Here is a 17559-nt window from a genome sequence, read left to right as displayed (position 1 = left end):
ACTTCGACCATTATGGAGAAAATTGAAAGTGAATTCAGTAAAAGTTTGGCAGACTCAGTTAGAAGTGTGGAAGGATAGTTTCCCAAAATGGTATTGCTTTTGTCCCTTTACAACAAGGCAGTGTTCATTGGCAAACTAAATTAATGACAATGCAACCCTAAAAACATTTAACTCAAACCACTTTTTTCAACCTCAGACTGCAGCTATATCACAGACAAACACCATCATCCTCATCATCATCATCATCATCATCATCATCAAATCCAATAAACCTGGTCTTTCTGCTGACAGTGACAGATGAGATTTAAAGTGTGACTCCCTCCATCTTCTGCCGTTGAAGCCAATAAAAGAGATTATCTCAAAAGAAAATACCCTGCCCAACAACAAATGAATGTGAAACCACACAGGGAATCAAACCCTTATCTTGATGACATCAAAGGTCACTCTCTGCTACCTGTGAGCAACTGTGAGTAATGAATCTGTCAGCCAGTCTTCCTTTTGTGGAAATTGGCTCTCTCAGTTGACTGCTAAGCAGCTGATTGGACAGTGATCGGCTGGGCCTGGGGAATACAGTTGTGTGATAAGACCTTTCGACTTTGTCCCTTGCAAAAGTCTCAGACATTCTTACCAGACGTCAAAGACACATTGAGGAACGTGGTGATCTGGTTGTGTGTTTTCATTCCTGCTGGATAATTTCACGTTCATTTCATCAGCTGCTGCTATTATATTGGAATTAGGATGCTGAATGCAGGCAAGGTGAGAGACTTTAACTTGACAATTGGGTGCAGCTATTGGTTTGTTTAAAAAGATAATATTTCAGTCTGATTGGTATTTAAAAATTGTTTTAAAGGGACAGTTCTCCCAAAAATAAAAAATGGAAATGTTTCCTCTTATCTATAGTGCTATTTATCAATTAGTAGCCTATAGTTTAGGTGTGATTTGCTGAGGTATTCGCCGTATAGATGTTTTCTTTTTAATCATGGAAGTAGATGGCTCTCTGTGTATGGTGCTCAAAGAAGAAGAACAAATATTAATTTCAAAACTCATCAGCAAATTGTCTTTTCCGAAATCATGTCCGGGGTACTCAAGATAAAACACAGGCCTTGTTCGGAGCAGTTTCATGTAGGAACTATTTTCTTTCAAACGCAATACACATGAAATTGAGTGAACTGTGTTTTGCATTGAGTAACTGGGTACTGATTTATGGAATTATTTTTAAGTATTTTTTGGCACTTTGAATACCACAACCCTAGTGTCATCTTCTTCCATTATATTTAAGAGAAGGCAGACCTTTTTTAGGCCAATATCTCCAACACATGGCAACCAACACACCAGACATCTAGATTGATAAATAGCACTACAGGAATGAGTCAATTGTGTATTTATAATTCAGAGGTTGAATCATCTCTTAAATAGATGTTTAATTCATATTAAGGTAATAAGTCTTGAATTGGCCATAACTGAATATATTAGTTATTTGAAAGTAAGCAGTAAGAGCACACAGGCTATAAATAAAGCTTTTCCTCAGAGAAACAATGAACACCTCCACTTCCAACACATTATTCAGAGCCTTGATTTGATTCAGGTGCACGGCGGGATTGACCTCATTGACCTGCTGCTCAGGAACACGGATGAAACCACCAGTTGTCACAGCAACCAACCATGGACTATCGAAAATAAGGAAGTGAGTATGGAGGTGATCCTGTTGGCTACTGGGCAAACCACTCCGGAGAAAGCGTGATCCCAGCCACAAATATCATTATGAAAATATGAACATGGTCTGTATTCTCAATAAGGGCAGAGTGTTATTGAGCTCTGTTATCTGGGGAGCTCATTCAGTTTCATTATGTCTCCCTTTATGGTTGAAACTGAAACTGCTATGAACAAAAATGGCTGGTATGTTTACGTCGTGTCTGTGCTCATCTGTGTCATTTTGATTATCTGATTAAATAAGCTATCGAAAAGTGGTGTTGCTATGGGATGAAGCTTACATACCCTCCTCATCCTCCTCCTTAGACCCAGAGCCCCAGGGGAAGTTCTTCTGATGACTTCCTGGACGCCCTGCTGGGGGGGAGCGACTCCTCCTCTGCTCCAGCGTCCCCCCTGTGGTCACCCTGCACCATCGACAGCGGCATCAACGAGGACGCCTCGACAGAGCACAGAGAGGGCCTTCCCCCCCAGCTATGCACAGCTTTACCAGCCTTTGACCTGTCGTCTTTCCCACAGCCTGCACTTCCAGAGAACCAGCCATCACCAAATGAAAGAAACTCGGACGTTTCCATTGATCTAGGTAAGAAAATATCAGATAAAATGATAATTTTTATGAATACTGATAATTAATACTAAAAGAAAGTTTGTTGAACTTGAAAATACAGTGAGCCGTGAAATAATTGGATTGTCTCAAAAGCGAGTTTAAATATCACGTGATGATAAAAACCAGGGTGAACCAGGGCATCGGACAGACAAGAATAAATGAATTTGTGTTACTATTAAAGACTAATGAGAACTAATTAAAGATAGTCTTTTCAGAGAGCAATCATTTGGTTTTCCCATTTTTTTTACTTCCTTCACGTAAGGAGTTTGTCTTTTGAGAACAGCTAATTGAGAACAGCTTTTGAGAACAGCTTTTGAATGATAGTCCCCTTTCACAATGCTGAATATCGAAGCTTCAGTGCTAAAATACTTTGAAATCGACTGAATAAACCAATTCAGCCCCAACACAAATATATCAAACACAGAAAAAACTGTGAAACTGTGACACAAGAACAGCAGGCTGCAGCAATCAAAGAGTTATGATTAAAAGAAAAAAAGACAAAACCTACAAATGTTGTGCTTTGTTTGATACACATGGGGCAATTTTGTGAACCACCTGCTGTTTTACTGCTTCAATCTGCAGGCTGGGAGTCCGATGACCTTCAAGAGCAGTTTGGCATTGCACACTACCTCACTACGAGCCAAACCTCCACTCAGACTCTCACAGTGAAGGACCTGCTGCTCTCTAGCCCAGGACAGACAGTAAGCAATGTGCCCACCAGGGGAAATCTTTGTGTGTTGCATTCTCATAATATTCCGTGTGGTGTTTTAAAGGGGCCCGATTGTGCTAAAATCAGGTTCATATTTGTATTTTATGCCTCTACACTGTGACAGGTTTACCTACTTTAATGTTCAAAAAGCTCTTTATTCTTCTCATACTGCCTGTGCTGCAGCACCTCTTGCACCCTCCGTCTGAAACCAGAGCCCAGCCTGCTCTGATTGGTTAGCTGACCGGCTCTGTTGTGATTGGTGAACAGCTTAGAACAGCCCCTCACCTTCAATGTGTTGAAGCACTAGCCAATAGAAGCGCAAGTGTAACGTAGTGATGTCACTATGTTATTGAAGTAAACAAAGGAGTTTGTGGGAGGGAAACTCCCTCTGGAGGGAACCTTGGGATATTTTACATGCCAAAAAACCCTATATAACACGCTACATGAAACTTGAGTAGTCTCATTCCCGGTATATTTTTACAACCAATGTAACCCTTCAAAAGTATATTGTCTTTTTGGAGAAAAATACAATTACCCTATTTTAAAAACAACACATTTCAATACACAATTAATTGTAATTAAGAAATATTGTACATGCAATTTCCCTACTGTCATAACAACATTGTTTTTAGCAAGCCTATAATATACTACAACAGCAAAAATAATTCATTAGGCTTTTGGTTTTGATGTGCTAGCTCAAGATTTTCAGCAAGCAATAAGAAAGAGTTAAATATTTCTGTGAAATAATGACTTTTTGAAAACTTTCTAACTAATGGGAACATTGAGTAGAAAGTCTCAGTGTTAATAACAAAGAAATAATAACTAACTGAACAGTTCACTGCTATTCTTTATAATTTGACTAGAGACATGAGTAAAGAGCATCCTTTGCACCAAATATGTTATGAACTGGTCCAGAGTCTTGTCTAGGTAAACTGTCCAGAGAGTCACCTTAAGTGGTATATTCTGTCATCTGGTTCACAGGCGCTGCGATTTCCCCAGCATTGCCTGCAGGAGCTTTTACTAAATGAGGATGAGAAGAAGCTTCTGGCTAGAGAAGGGCTGAACTTACCCGGAAAACTGCCCCTGTCCAAGGTACATGAGCAAGAAACATACAGTACTGTATGTAGGGCAGAAATCTTTCCACATTAACTGCCTCCTCTGTTTCTGGCACACACATGCATGAGTCAAAATCTAAATCTGTACAACGTTTGAAAACCTCTGCCAGTTTCTCCCGAGTTTCCCCTCACTTACTCGTTCGTCTTTATTCTCTCTTATCCCTATCTACCCATATGTTTCATCACCCTGACAAGTTTGAAGAGAAGATTTTGAAGAAAATCCGTCGGAAGATCCGCAACAAGCGCTCAGCTCAAGAGAGTCGGAAGAAGAAGAGGGAATATGTTGATAGTCTGGAGGGAAGGTAGGAGCCATCTGCACTAAAGCAACATCACTGGTTTTCTCAGAATACATTGGCCTAGAAATTGAACTTTGATCTCTAATAATTTGTTGTGCTCTGTAGCACTCTATAATGAGCCTGGTTTTTCCACAACATTACCAAACTGCTGCATGGATTGGAACATTTCCATGAAAAGCTTCTCAGACTCGCGGAGAAACTCAAAGCAACAGAATTTTCTGGTTGGGAATTTAAAAATAGACAAAAAGCTGAATGGCAGTAGCTGTGATGGCTGAACTAACCTGAGAGACTCAGATACCTACACAAGGTTTTTCAAGAGAAAAGGGTAATACAGCTGTACCCAAAGTAAATGGATAACTGGGGAATTCAGCACAGAAATATCAGACTTATGTTGCCAAAAGCAAAACACAAGAGATATGGAACAATATCTTTTCTAAAGTATCCACATATATTTTTAACAGACACTATAAATGTAAATTATTCAAAGCAGACTCTGGTACAACTGAAAAGCTGTGTACTGTCCCTGCCAACAACAAAAAAAGATAGCTCTAGAGCCACAAAAAGGCCGATGTTTCCAATGTGTTATATCAAGTGCTGAATAAAACGAGTGAGAGAATATAATGAGTACAAAGGCCTGTTTGTACTAGGGCACATTGTTAAACGCAACTTATTTTAGTATTTATTTAAGGGAAATAGAACATGTTGTGGATTGATATATCTAAAATACAAACTAACAGAAAAAGATTGTTCAGTCTTGTGAGGCCAACATATTCATACTTCTGAATATTTAAAAAAAACGGTAGCTCAGGGCTGACATATAAGTATTGAACAATCTCAGAATGTGTGGGTTTTCCAGCACATCAGAACAATGTACATACACAGTGCAGCTGTGAGCTTTCTTTGTCTGATGTGGGGACACTTGGACAGAAAACAACATGTAGTATGATAGCCAGCAGCACAAAAGAGCAGCTGTGCTCTGTGTTAGATTAATTGGAAGTTGAGGATGCTGCTTGGTTGCAACATACCCCCAACAGAGGTGCAGGAGGTTTTGCCAAGAGCTCAGTAAAGTCGTCCTCGTCCTCGTCCCCGTCCTCGTCCCCGTCCTCCTCCTCCTCCTCCTCCTCGTCCTCGTCCTCCCTCCTCCTCCTCTTCCTCCTCCTGGCAGTGAAGATCAAGTCTCGTCACAGCCAGCCTCACTAAATGTGTTAAAATGTCTTTACATTTGTTAATCCTGCCTTCCTCCCCCACATTGGCTATTTCTTCCCATCACACCTACAGAAAAACAAGGTTTCCCATGACAGTGATTCATGTCAGAAAAGTAGGGTTACCCTGAATCAATCAACATTTAGTTATAATTACATGGAAAGTCTTAGAACAGTATGTGTGTTTCTACCTTTGGTCAAACACAAATGCATATTTGCACTGACAGCAGGGCCTCAAAGTGGCCAAACCATGCATGTCACTTTTTAAAATCGTGTTTATTTTATAGGAGCTTTAAATATCTGGTAGAGTGCCACCAACACTAATTTAAGCATGAGCTTTGTTGTCGCTGGACGTCATGAGGAGATTTCCACCCAATGAGCAGGGTCAGCATATGTTGGAAATGATGCATGTAGAGCATAACACATGGCATCATTATCAGTCGTGGTTCAGCTCAGATAACGCCATAATAGAGTGTGACACACTGTGATAAACAAGAGCAAGAGCAAACAGCTGAAGAAGAAAAAAGGAGGGTGTTCGCTAGATAACAGAATGAGGTGCGAGATTACCCTCAGCACACGGTTATTGGCATTGGATAAACACAGGGGGGACCATCCAACATCATAACAAAAATATTATATGTTTTTTTGATATTTATATTTCCCCTCTTCTCTGCTGTCTCTTTCTGTAGGATGTCCGCATGTAGTGCTCACAACCTCAAGCTGCAGAGAAAGATCCAGCAGTTGGAGGACACCAACAGGTGAGTCCTCAAATCTTCTCATAAATTGTTTTGTCTGACCAACAGTCCAAATACATTTAATCTATGGTGAATTAGAAGCAAACCAAATCAGCATATTTCAGAGGCTCAAACCGTTAGCTGCTTGTCTTTTTTGTTTAAAACTGGCTTTAAGAAATATGCTACCATCTGAAATTACAAACTCCCCCTCACAGGTGTAATCAGATGCTCCAATTAATAAAGCTAACCCTAGCTCCTTTTTTGGATAAGTTTCCAACTGACATGTTTTAATGAAGACCCAGTAAAATGAGATCTTATGTATTTCATGGTTTCATATGGTACCTAAAGACTGAAACTGAATGCCACAGCTGGAAAAAAAACAGAAATGTCAGAATTACATTCATAAAAGCTCAAAACCACATGTTGTCATGACACAAACTCCTAATCTCAGCCGTCCAGGTAGAGGCTCACCTGTGATTGGACTGTCACTGTTAGATGGGAGGGGTTCAGTTAACCGTCAGTTTATCTACTGAGCCAACTGCAGCTCAGTATCCTCCTCCAAATATTCCAATTACTGTCACAGAGACACTCTGTAAAGGGCATTATCTTGAACACAGGAAATAAACCGTCCATGTTTTATCTTTGTTTTTGCCCTTATTTCTTGAAAGCCATTGGATTTGTTTTTATGTAGCTTAATTAAATATCTCTTTTCTGCCTTTGATGCGTTTTGGAGTATATATCTCAGAGTTTCATTTATCATTTTGTGCCCGGCCCCTCACTCTCCAGAAGCTGCCAACCTGCTTATGAAAACGTTCAACTTCTTTTCAAACAAGACTGACTATAGGCTAAGTGCACATTTTCCAAAATGCAAAGCCCATCTAATTATGCAGTGAAACCTCACACAGTGTTCTCTGACTTTTCTTTCTCTCCATCCTGCCAACTCATTATGCTGCTTTCTTTCTGAAGCTGGCAGAGTGCCCGGTGAGTTGAAACAAAACGTGATAAGAGGTCGTGTCCCTGCACTTTTCTGCCACACGCTGTTCTACTTTCAGTTTCTTTTAAGTTGCCATTGTTCCCTGACACTGAAAAAAATATGCCTAACAAACTCCCAGAAACGGGTCCGCTACAACTCTTACTACTTTTAAATCCAGGCTGAAGACTTTTTTTTTTGCCGCTGCTTTTAATGGATATATCCAGGCTTAGTATTTTTAGTGTTAAAGTCCCCTACGTGTATTGGAGTTAAAATCCTCTCGTAGGTGGTTATGGTCCCCTACGTGTGCCGTTTTGGTATCAAGACCCTGGTTCGCGGGGGACACCCACAAAGTCCTAGAAAAGACAACTTAAACTTAACTAGGCCTATGTGCATTTTAAAAAAGAGGCATAGTTTTGGTGAAAACTAAAAGGTACCATGGGGTCAGATTATAATTTTCCAAAGGGGGGTTCGTTTAGCATGAAACATAACCAAAGGACACGTTAAACAAGAAAGTAGAAAGAAAGGGAGGTGATATAAAACTATTTCTGCTAAAAAGTTAGCAATGATTGAGAGTCAGACCTAAACATTTCAGATGTGTGTATCTCACACTGCTCTGTAACTTTTATTCATGTACTTTTTGTTATTCATGTTTTATTATCTTTGCTTTGAATTGAGTGTTTTTAAATGCCATTTTATAATATGTTTCTTCATGCTCTTAATGTCTTTCATTTTTGTAAAGCACTTTGAATAGCCTTGTGTTGAAAGGTGCTATATAAATAAACTTGCCTTGCCTATTTTTCAAAAGAAACATGAATGTCCCCTAGAGGAAACTTGTACAAAGTCTCAATCTTCTTCCTGTGTGTATTTGCATTGCAGTGATCTGCTGGAGCAGCTCAGCCGCCTGCAGGCTCTCGTTCCTAACGGCTCCGGAAAAACACACAGAGGGACCTGCATCCTGGTGAGATATATTACTCAACATTACATTAGTTTACACCACTGACTATTTGCTCTGACGGCATAATCTGCAAAAACGAAATAGTAAGATACAATACCGTATTATCTTTTAGATAAAATGTTATGTAGGTTATGCCTAATACGTTGTACATCTATTTAAACAACTATCAATTTTGGCCTGCCCTCTTGCTTTATGTCCAGGTTTTGCTCCTGTCCTTCTCCCTCCTCATTTCTGCAAATCTTCAACCAGACCCCTACAGTCAACCGAGCCAAGGAGAGTACACACAAACCAAAGGTGTGTATACACTACTCTCATTTTCTCTAAAACACACACATACAAACAAACACCAACTCCTCTCTGCCACATCTCTGCCCTCAGTTCCGTCCCGCAACTTGCAGTCAATGGGTGAAGGGCGGGGAGTCCCACCTGTTTCTCTCTTCTCCGTCTCCAGGGGCGTTGAGGCCCTGTGCCGGATGATGGAGAAACTCTGACGCTGAACACATCCCCCCATGATCACAAGCATGGGAAAAATCACTGATCTACACGGGACCCCCAGGGGGGAAGACGAGTAATAGGAAAGCAGACTTGCTTGCATGCGCAGCATCCAGATGAGCAGTCTGAATAATTTTCAGCGTCCATTTCCCACTGCAGAGACTGAATTAAGTGTTATGGTGCGCTTGCCATCTGCTCCAAAACAAGTAAACAAGTAGCTAGTTAAAAGATTTAACTGAAATTCACCCTCTCACTCAGATTGAGGTCGGCCAGGAAGTCATCTCAACATTTCTAATTCTTCATTATGCTTTGGAAAATGGAGCCTAGTGGAGCATGTATTATATACATGATACTGCAAAAATGTATGACATTTTAAACAACACAATTGTGTACTACTACTACTACTGTATTTGAATACTTACTTTGAATGTACATGTTGAAACGGTTTATCAGAAATTATTTGCATTTTGTAATGCTTCAGTGCAATGCTGACAAAGCACAAGAGAATTAAAAGTTTACTGAAATACATTGTTTGAGCCCCAAAAGGGGAATGTGCCATATGTCCAATTTTGAAGACATTTGAATCCCAAAAATAATGACGGAAATGTGGAAAAAATGACATGTCATCAACCAATTAATTAGATGATGAGCAAAAGCTGCTCGATGAGTTTAATACACACATAATAGTAAGATTTACCTTCGTGCCAGCTTGGAAAGTTTACTTGAGTTTCTTTTAAATAGTGAATATAACATCACAATTTTAGAGTTGAATTCTTTGTTGTTATTATACAAGTATAATTATTGGCTGTTGCCTGTTACATAGAGTCCATTCATTAGGACAACACTTCACTGGTTATTCTTGTGCCTCACACAATGTTCTCTGCCCATGGACAGAACATACACGTTTGATCTCATCTCAGTTTCTGTCCAAAACATCACAATTCAGACAGACATCTGTGTCTAGTTTACAGGATCGTCTGGGTAGGATCTCAGCTGTACCTCGACTACAACATTTGCATCAAACGAAAAGATAACTGGATTCAGCTATTTGTGCATCTTTAAGGGCCTAATGGTTAAATAAGGGCTTAAGTGTTTGTACTGTGAAGATGATTATTTATATTTTAAAAATCTACTTGTTTACAGATGTCTAATGTTTAATTCTGTAGCAGAAAAAGTATTTTTGAGACCAATGTCATCATATGGCGGACCAGGAAGTTGTAAAACTACATTATTGGCCAATCCGTTGGCAACATGGCTGATGTAGCAGCCTGGCTAACGTTGCTGTGAAAAGCAAGACGAAAGAGAAACCACAGAACCAGAAACCCCAATCTCAGTCCTAAGATAAATATTTAGTAAAACACCCAATAGTATTATAAAGTAAACACATTTACTTACTGATCTAGCTTAGTAGCAAGAACGTATTCTATGTTGTCCCTCTCTAAACCTTCTCCGTCAACATGGCTCTTTAGCAGGTAAAGTTTTTACTGTTGACATTGTTACAGTTGTTGCTCAAGCAGCTGTAGCTATTTTGTAGGTTTTCAGTACACCCAAACTTTCGACTCCATGTATGAATTATTAATTAGGTTGCTTTAAGTGGTAAAGAGGAACAGGTGGAGGTAGAAACTGTGAATATCAGAATGTTGATCATTAGAGCAGTGATGCTTCTACTGTTAGGGGAATCAAGCCTCAGGAGAGAAAGGTCACTGTTTCATATGTTGTTCATTAAAGGTTCCAAAAAACATTCATGCAAAGAAGCCAGAAACGTATTAAATACTGCAGTCAAGATCTGGAAAAAGTACACAGGGTGCAGGCTAAACGATTCTTTTTTAAAACGATAAAGCAATTTTGAGAAAAATCTAGCAAAAATATTATTATTTTTTAAAACTGTAACACTATTTGTTTTACTTTCGGTGTATGTATACAGGACTGTCTCAGAAAATTAGAATATTGTGATAAAGTTCTTTATTTTCTGTAATGCAATTAAAAAAACAAAAATGTCATACATTCTGGATTCATTACAAATCAACTGAAATATTGCAAGCCTTTTATTATTTTAATATTGCTGATTATGGCATACAGCTTAAGAAAACTCAAATATCCTATCTCTAAATATTAGAATATCATGAAAAAGTATACTAGTAGGGTGTTCAACGAATCACTTGAATCGTCTAATTAACTCGAAACACCTGCAAGGGTTTCCTGAGCCTTGAAAAACACTCAGCTTGGTTCAGTAAACTAAATCACAAGTATGGGGAAGACTGCTGATCTGACTGCTGTCCAGAGGACCGTCATTGACACCCTCCATCAGGAGGGTAAGACACAAAAAGACATTTCTCAAAGAGCAAGCTGTTCACAGAGTGCAGTTTCAAAGCACATCCACAAAAAGTCTGTTGGAAGGGGGAAATGTGGCAGGAAACGCTGCACAACCAAAAGAGATGACCGCAGCCTTAACAGCATTGTGAAGAAGAGTCGCTTCCAGAATTTGGGGGAGCTTCAAAGACAGTGGACTGAAGCTGGAGTCCAGGTATCAAAAGTCACTGTTCACAGACGTGTCCGGGAAATGGGCTACAATAGCCGTATTCCCATGGTCAAGCCACTTCTGAACTCAAGACAACGGAAGAGGCGTCTGACTTGGGCTAAGGAAAAGAAGCACTGGACAGTTGCACAGTGGTCCAAAGTCCTCTTTTCAGACGAAAGCAAGTTTTGTATTTCATTTGGAAGTCAAGGCGCCAGAGTCTGGAGAAAGGCTGGAGAGGAGCAAAATCCAAGTTGCTTGAAATCCAGTGTGAAGTTCCCACAGTCAGCGATGGTTTGGGGAGCCATGTCAGCTGCTGGTGTTGGTCCACTGTGTTTCATCAAGCCCAGAGTAAATGCAGCTGTGTACCAAGAGATTTTAGAGCACTACATGCTTCCGTCTGCTGAAAAGCTCTATGGAGATGAGGAATTCATTTTCCAGCATGATCTGGCACCTGCCCACAGTGCCAAAACCACCAGTAACTGGTGTACTGACCATGGCATTACTGTCCTCGATTGGCCTGCAAATTCCCCTGACCTGAACCCCATAGAGAATATGTGGGGTATTGTGAAGAAGAAGCTGAAAGACACCAGACCCAACAATGCTAATGAGCTAAAGGCCGCTATTGAAGCATCCTGGGCATCCATAACACCTCAGCAATGCCACAGGCTGATTGCCTCCATGCCACGCCGCATTGATGCAGGAATCCGTGCAAAAGGATTCCCAACCAAGTACTGAGTGCATTAATGGACATTTTCAAATGTTTGATTGTGTTTTGCTGTTATAAATCTTTTTTTTTTACTTGGTCTGAGGAACTATTCTAATTTTTTGAGATAGGATTTTTGAGTTTTCTTAAGCTGTATGCCATAATCAGCAATATTAAAATAATAAAAGGCTTGCAATATTTCAGTTGATTTGTAATGAATCCAGAATGTATGACATTTTTGTTTTTTTAATTGCATTACAGAAAATAAAGAACTTTATCACAATATTCTAATTTTCTGAGACAGTCCTGTATATAATATAGATACGTAAGGGGACTTACATAGAGAGCTCAATTCCTTTTTCTGCATTGCTCCAAAGAATAATAAAAAAGGTGAACACTAAATGTCCTTGGTCAGCCGAGAACCTACAAGAGAAACTGAAAGTAAGGCTACGGGAGCTCAAAGTGATATTAAATCTGGTTTCTAATAAAAAAATATTAGAAAAAAGCACAAAGGGTCAAAACCTTTTATTAGTCTTTCTTCTGCTGTGGTTAAAACTAATCATTAAAATGCAATGTAATGTAATTTAGCACTTTAGATTGAATAAAGTCTTACATAATCCATGCAGGTAGTACCCTACATCAAAAATAGATGTAGGCCTACTTACTTTCCATGCTTTACATTTACCTTGACAAGAGAAAAATGTAGATGTAAAAAAAAAGTGTCTGGTAAAGCTTCAGCAAAATGAAAATGAGAAGCTTCACAGCGAGTCAGACTCAAACTACACTATATCTGCATTTCCATCCATCTCAGTAGGCCTATAAAGAAACCTTCAACAACTAGTTAAACTAGTTTAAAAGTTGCTCCTAATCGCTTGTGGAGCCAGACAAATAAATGTGGAGCCAGACAAATAAATGTGGATGAGAACAAAAAGCTTCCAACTTTCTTGAATGGATTTCAAATCAATCAACATACAGTACATCTTAAAATGCAAGGGAAATATTGATGCTGCTTGAAAAATGTACTCTTTCTTACAAACGGCTGAAAAAGTGGGGCGTTGTGTGAATACCTAAAGTGACTTTTAAAAAATACATATCAGAAACACACATAAATATCTTTATTTTGCTGGCACTCTCCCAAAGACTGAACAATGTTTAAAATCGAATATATTATAAATCATGAAACATCTCTTGTATACCTTTCTAAAAATACCATCCTGTGTAATTTTCCTTAACATGCAGGAATATTGAAGGGGATATTTGGACAAAACATCAAAGAGGAGGATTAGCTTGTTCCATTCAAAATGTGAAAACAATAAACCATATGGCAAGCATAGCAAACACACACAAAAAGAAAGCACTGCTTGAATTAGGCCCACTGGTTTTATCGTGAGCAACAACATATCCAACAATCCATTCACATTAGAGCAAACAGAATTCAGAAAACAGACTTTTTTGGTAATGAATCAGACTGCTAAACAACATCCTTTCCCTTTGAAAAAAACCCTGAATGTACGTTTTTAATAAAAACAGATCAGAGAACTGGCTTTAAAACCAGTTTTATAGTGTTAGTGGGGATCATACCTGGTATCGACTGTAATGATCATACGACTAACCAGTTGTTGTAATATTGCGCGCTCATGCAGTGCACCGTCGCGCACCTCAGAGACTATAAAAGCGTCATGATGCTGACAGCATCACGGTCAGAAGATGTGGCTGCATAACGGAACACTTTAGCTTGTATGTCATATGTCAACCTTTTTTAAAGTAAAATGCTAGTAAGTTAATAAATCATGCAACTCTGAGGCTTGACTAACTACAGGACAAGGGGAATTTATGCATCCACACCTGCGCACCAACAGGAAGTAAGTGAAAGAGGAGGATAACACCGCCGCCAATACAGAGAAGCGGTCTCTTGCGCAGCAGCATGCAGAGCAACAGCAGCGCCTCCGGACCGCTGGCCGCTCTGTGCGGGGCAGAGGACGAGAGCGAGATCTCCAAACTTGTGAGCCCTTCGGGAGCAGCCTCTAATCTCGCAGCTTTTAACCTCTCACTGAACTGCTGGCTCCACATCCTCTCCAAGGAGTCCCCGCTGGACCTGCACGCAGACAGCGCAAACCTGGCAGTAGGTGAAGCTAAGGATTTCTTACATATAAATTAATAAGATCTATAATTTTATTTCGCACGAATCACCTCAGAAGACCATGCACAGGGTAAAAAAGTCAAGGTCACACTGAACTAATTAAAGAAATACAATTAAGTAGCATTACTAATTGGTGAAGTATATGTTTTACTCCTAAAGATAGGAGCCAAATTAGTATTTAGCCGTTGTTTATTATTTATATTATTATCATCTTAATGGAATTACCTGTGGTGTGTTGTTGACAAAGAGCATGACTGCTCAGATATTATATGCATTAGTTTTTTTTAAAAAACATCTTAAAACTTTGACTTTAGGACCAACTCTTCTCTGGAAGGCCTCACAGCAATGAGCCAAGTTTAGCCTCTTAGCAACTCCATTTATTAGAAACTTGGTTGCTATAGAATCAATAGCAACCAAATGTCTATAGATACACTATAGTTATTATATATGTCAACTTACTTGACTGTACTATTTTTACAACTTCTTAAAGAAATACTGCATTTTAATTATATTTAAAGTGAACTTAAAAGGCATATACAATCTTATTCATCATAATGTATGTATTAACTACATATTTTTGACTGCATTATGAATATATTTCACATGTTTTCATAGTTATCGGAAACATTTATTGAAATATACTTGTTCTTAAAAAGGTACTGCATTTCTTAGTTAAATGTGTACTTATTCAGTCAACTTAAATGTATTTCATCATATCTTTAGTAGCACTAATTGTAGGCCTACATTTAAAAATAGCATACTTTTAGTTTATCGGGTGCATGGAAACAGCTACGAATATTAGCCTTGCTATTGATAGAAAGTGCTGAGAGGATGCATGCTGTTTTTTAATTTAATTTCCTTGTGTGCACTTTGTGTGAACCAAAATAAAAATTATTCTATGTGTTTGTCAGGTACGAGTTGTCATCACCTTGGTGTACCTGGTGGTGTGTGTCCTGGGGCTTGTGGGTAACCTCCTGGCTCTGTTCCTGCTCCACTCGCACCGCTGGGGCCAACACCACTCGTATATCGACTGCTTCGTGATGAGCCTGGCGCTGACAGACCTCCAGTTCGTCCTCACCTTGCCCTTCTGGGCCGTGGAGACCTTGCTGGACTTCCGCTGGCCCTTTGGCCGGGTCATGTGCAAGATCGTGAGCTCGGTCACCACCATGAACATGTACGCCAGCGTCTTCTTCCTCACCACCATGAGCGTGACGCGCTACCACTCTCTGCTCACCTCGATGAAGATGAGCAGCCCCAAGGTTGCTAATGCTCGTGCCAGGTGTGCCAGTTTAATTATTTGGGTCGTGTCACTGGTGGCTACGTTGCCTCATGCTTTCTACTCCACCACAGTCCAGGTTTGTTGCATTTACACTTAGACCGATTTAAATTGCAGCAATACAAACTTTTTGTTCAAAATCTTTCATTCAATTGAATGGTCGTTATCAGTGGTTATCAGCCACATACAGGTGGTTCAAAAGGGCCTCCTCAACCAACTATTGGTTTTATCATCTATTCACACGGTGTAAAGAATCACCATTAAAAGAAGGTGACCCTGACCACTAGTGACTGTATTAACAATCATTCTGTTTCCTAAACTTAACAAAGTTGTTTTTTATGTTGGAAATGTGACGGTTGATTCAAATTGAGCGTTAATGACTGAAATCACAAATGTAACTGGCTGTGTAACGTTCAAAATATGTGTTCTGTTGGAGGGAGTTAGCAAACCTGTTATGTTGTTTTTGTGTTACAGGTGTCTACAGATGAAGAGCTGTGCTTAATGCGCTTCTCTGACTCCGACTCAGGTCACTGGGATCCTCAAGTCCTGCTTGGACTCTATCAAACACAAAAGGTTCTCCTTGGATTTGTAATTCCCTTGACCGTGATCTCTGTGTGCTACCTCCTTCTCCTGAGGTTCATCCTGAGCCGACGCATCGTAGGCAGCATGGAGAGCGGGACCCTTACAGAGAGGTCAGAGTGTGAGAGAGGACGCCACCGCCGCCGCCGCTCCAAAGTCACCCGCTCCGTCACAATCGTAGTTCTGTCATTCTTCAGCTGCTGGCTGCCTAACCAGGCTCTCACTCTGTGGGGGGTGCTGATCAAATTTGACTTGGTGCCCTTCAGTAAAGCCTTCTACAACGTCCAGGCCTACGCCTTCCCCCTGACTGTGTGTTTAGCTCATGCAAACAGCTGTCTCAACCCCGTGCTCTACTGCCTGATCCGAAAAGAGTACAGAGCAGGACTGAAGGAGCTCCTGCTGAGCGTGTCCCGCTCCGTCCGAAATGTTCTCAATAGGACTCTGAGAGGGAGGAGAGTGGAGGACATCGTCACGTGATTTACTCTACATGTGGTTCATATAATTCTTCGCTTGCTTGCTGAGCGTTGAGAAAACTGATACCAACCTCATGTTTGTAAGCTTAATATGATGCTACAGCCAGCAACTGGTTAACTCAGCTTGACACAAAGGATGGAAATGGAGGGAGAGCTAGCTTCCAAAGGCTCACTAACACATTTTGTCTCATTTGGTCAATTAACCCTTGCAAAAACGAAGCGAAAAGATGACAATCTCTCCAATTACTGTTACTGTGCACTGTTGCCTCTCTCTCTGTGAACTAAGGCCACAGCTAAAATGTATGCGCATGATTTCCAAAAGTAAGCAGCAAGCCAATTAGTGAAGTGTTCACATAACTGTGCACAAGCAGATATGCATTGGAAAGGCCGGTTTCCCAGTTTAAAGCTAAACTAACGAGGTGACCAGTGAGCTTTAGAGGTGCTGGACAGCTGACTTCATTATTTTTTCACAGAACCAAGCTAACCATTACCTCCTTTTTCTATTCTTTGTTCTTAGAACACTCCAGTGCAAAGGCACATCTCCCAAGATGTCAAACTGTTTTGTGCCAAATTGACTTTGGTGCCATTTTTTAATCATGTTCCTGTGTGACACTATTGTGTCATTATTTTTACATTTGCACAGAAACCTGAACAGCAGGGTTAGGGTTAGAGTTAGGGTCAGTTCATTATTTCCGTTTTCCCACTTTGGAACTGATCTCCTTGATGACAACTACATTCTTGAAAACGATCAAACCCCTGATTGAGCCCACTCTTAGTGACAATGGCAGCAAACAAAATACCATGTGTTGTTTAAAAGATGTTAACCTGTAAGTTATTTTTTTACGTTGCATCTCAGATGCCTACATATGCCATCATTAGGACGGTATGTTTGTTCATTTTCACTAGGATTGATGTGTTTAATATTTGTGTAATTGTTGCTAAGTCAATAAGGACACTCCAGTTAAAGCATGAACCTGCCGTCTTTCGTGTCTCTCTGCCTTGCCGTGCCACCGTGAGTCATTTTGTAACTGCCCAGATGTAATGTGACATTAAATAAAATGAGAGGACAAAAGAGTCTAG

At 40.0% G+C, this 17559-nt stretch overlaps 2 protein-coding genes across 3 annotated transcripts; both read left to right on the top strand.

Moving 5' to 3' along the window:
- Positions 1-484: 484 nt before the first annotated feature.
- Positions 485-9930, top strand: LOC307019350 (cyclic AMP-responsive element-binding protein 3-like protein 3-A). 2 transcript variants are annotated; one of them, XM_079650166.1, is made up of 10 exons: positions 485-756; positions 1586-1684; positions 2017-2290; positions 2897-3015; positions 4005-4115; positions 4346-4440; positions 6326-6394; positions 8220-8301; positions 8499-8592; positions 8677-9930. In XM_079650166.1, the coding sequence occupies exons 1-10, from the start codon at positions 739-741 to the stop codon at positions 8787-8789; spliced, it is 1074 nt and encodes a 357-aa protein (XP_079506292.1). In that variant the 5' UTR covers positions 485-738; the 3' UTR covers positions 8790-9930. The 2 variants fall into 2 exon arrangements, with proteins under 2 accessions (XP_079506292.1, XP_079506291.1); XM_079650165.1 differs by having other exon boundaries at positions 487-756; positions 4334-4440.
- A 3337-nt stretch (positions 9931-13267) lies between these two features.
- Positions 13268-17559, top strand: LOC307019345 (relaxin-3 receptor 1-like). The gene is made up of 3 exons (XM_079650159.1): positions 13268-14133; positions 15063-15506; positions 15902-17559. The coding sequence occupies exons 1-3, from the start codon at positions 13936-13938 to the stop codon at positions 16481-16483; spliced, it is 1224 nt and encodes a 407-aa protein (XP_079506285.1). The 5' UTR covers positions 13268-13935; the 3' UTR covers positions 16484-17559.

Source organism: Notothenia rossii (genome assembly GCF_949606895.1).
Source record: "Notothenia rossii genome assembly, chromosome: 9".
In the NCBI taxonomy this organism is placed as follows: Eukaryota; Metazoa; Chordata; class Actinopteri; order Perciformes; family Nototheniidae; genus Notothenia; species Notothenia rossii.
This window is presented reverse-complemented; position numbering and strand designations above follow the sequence as displayed.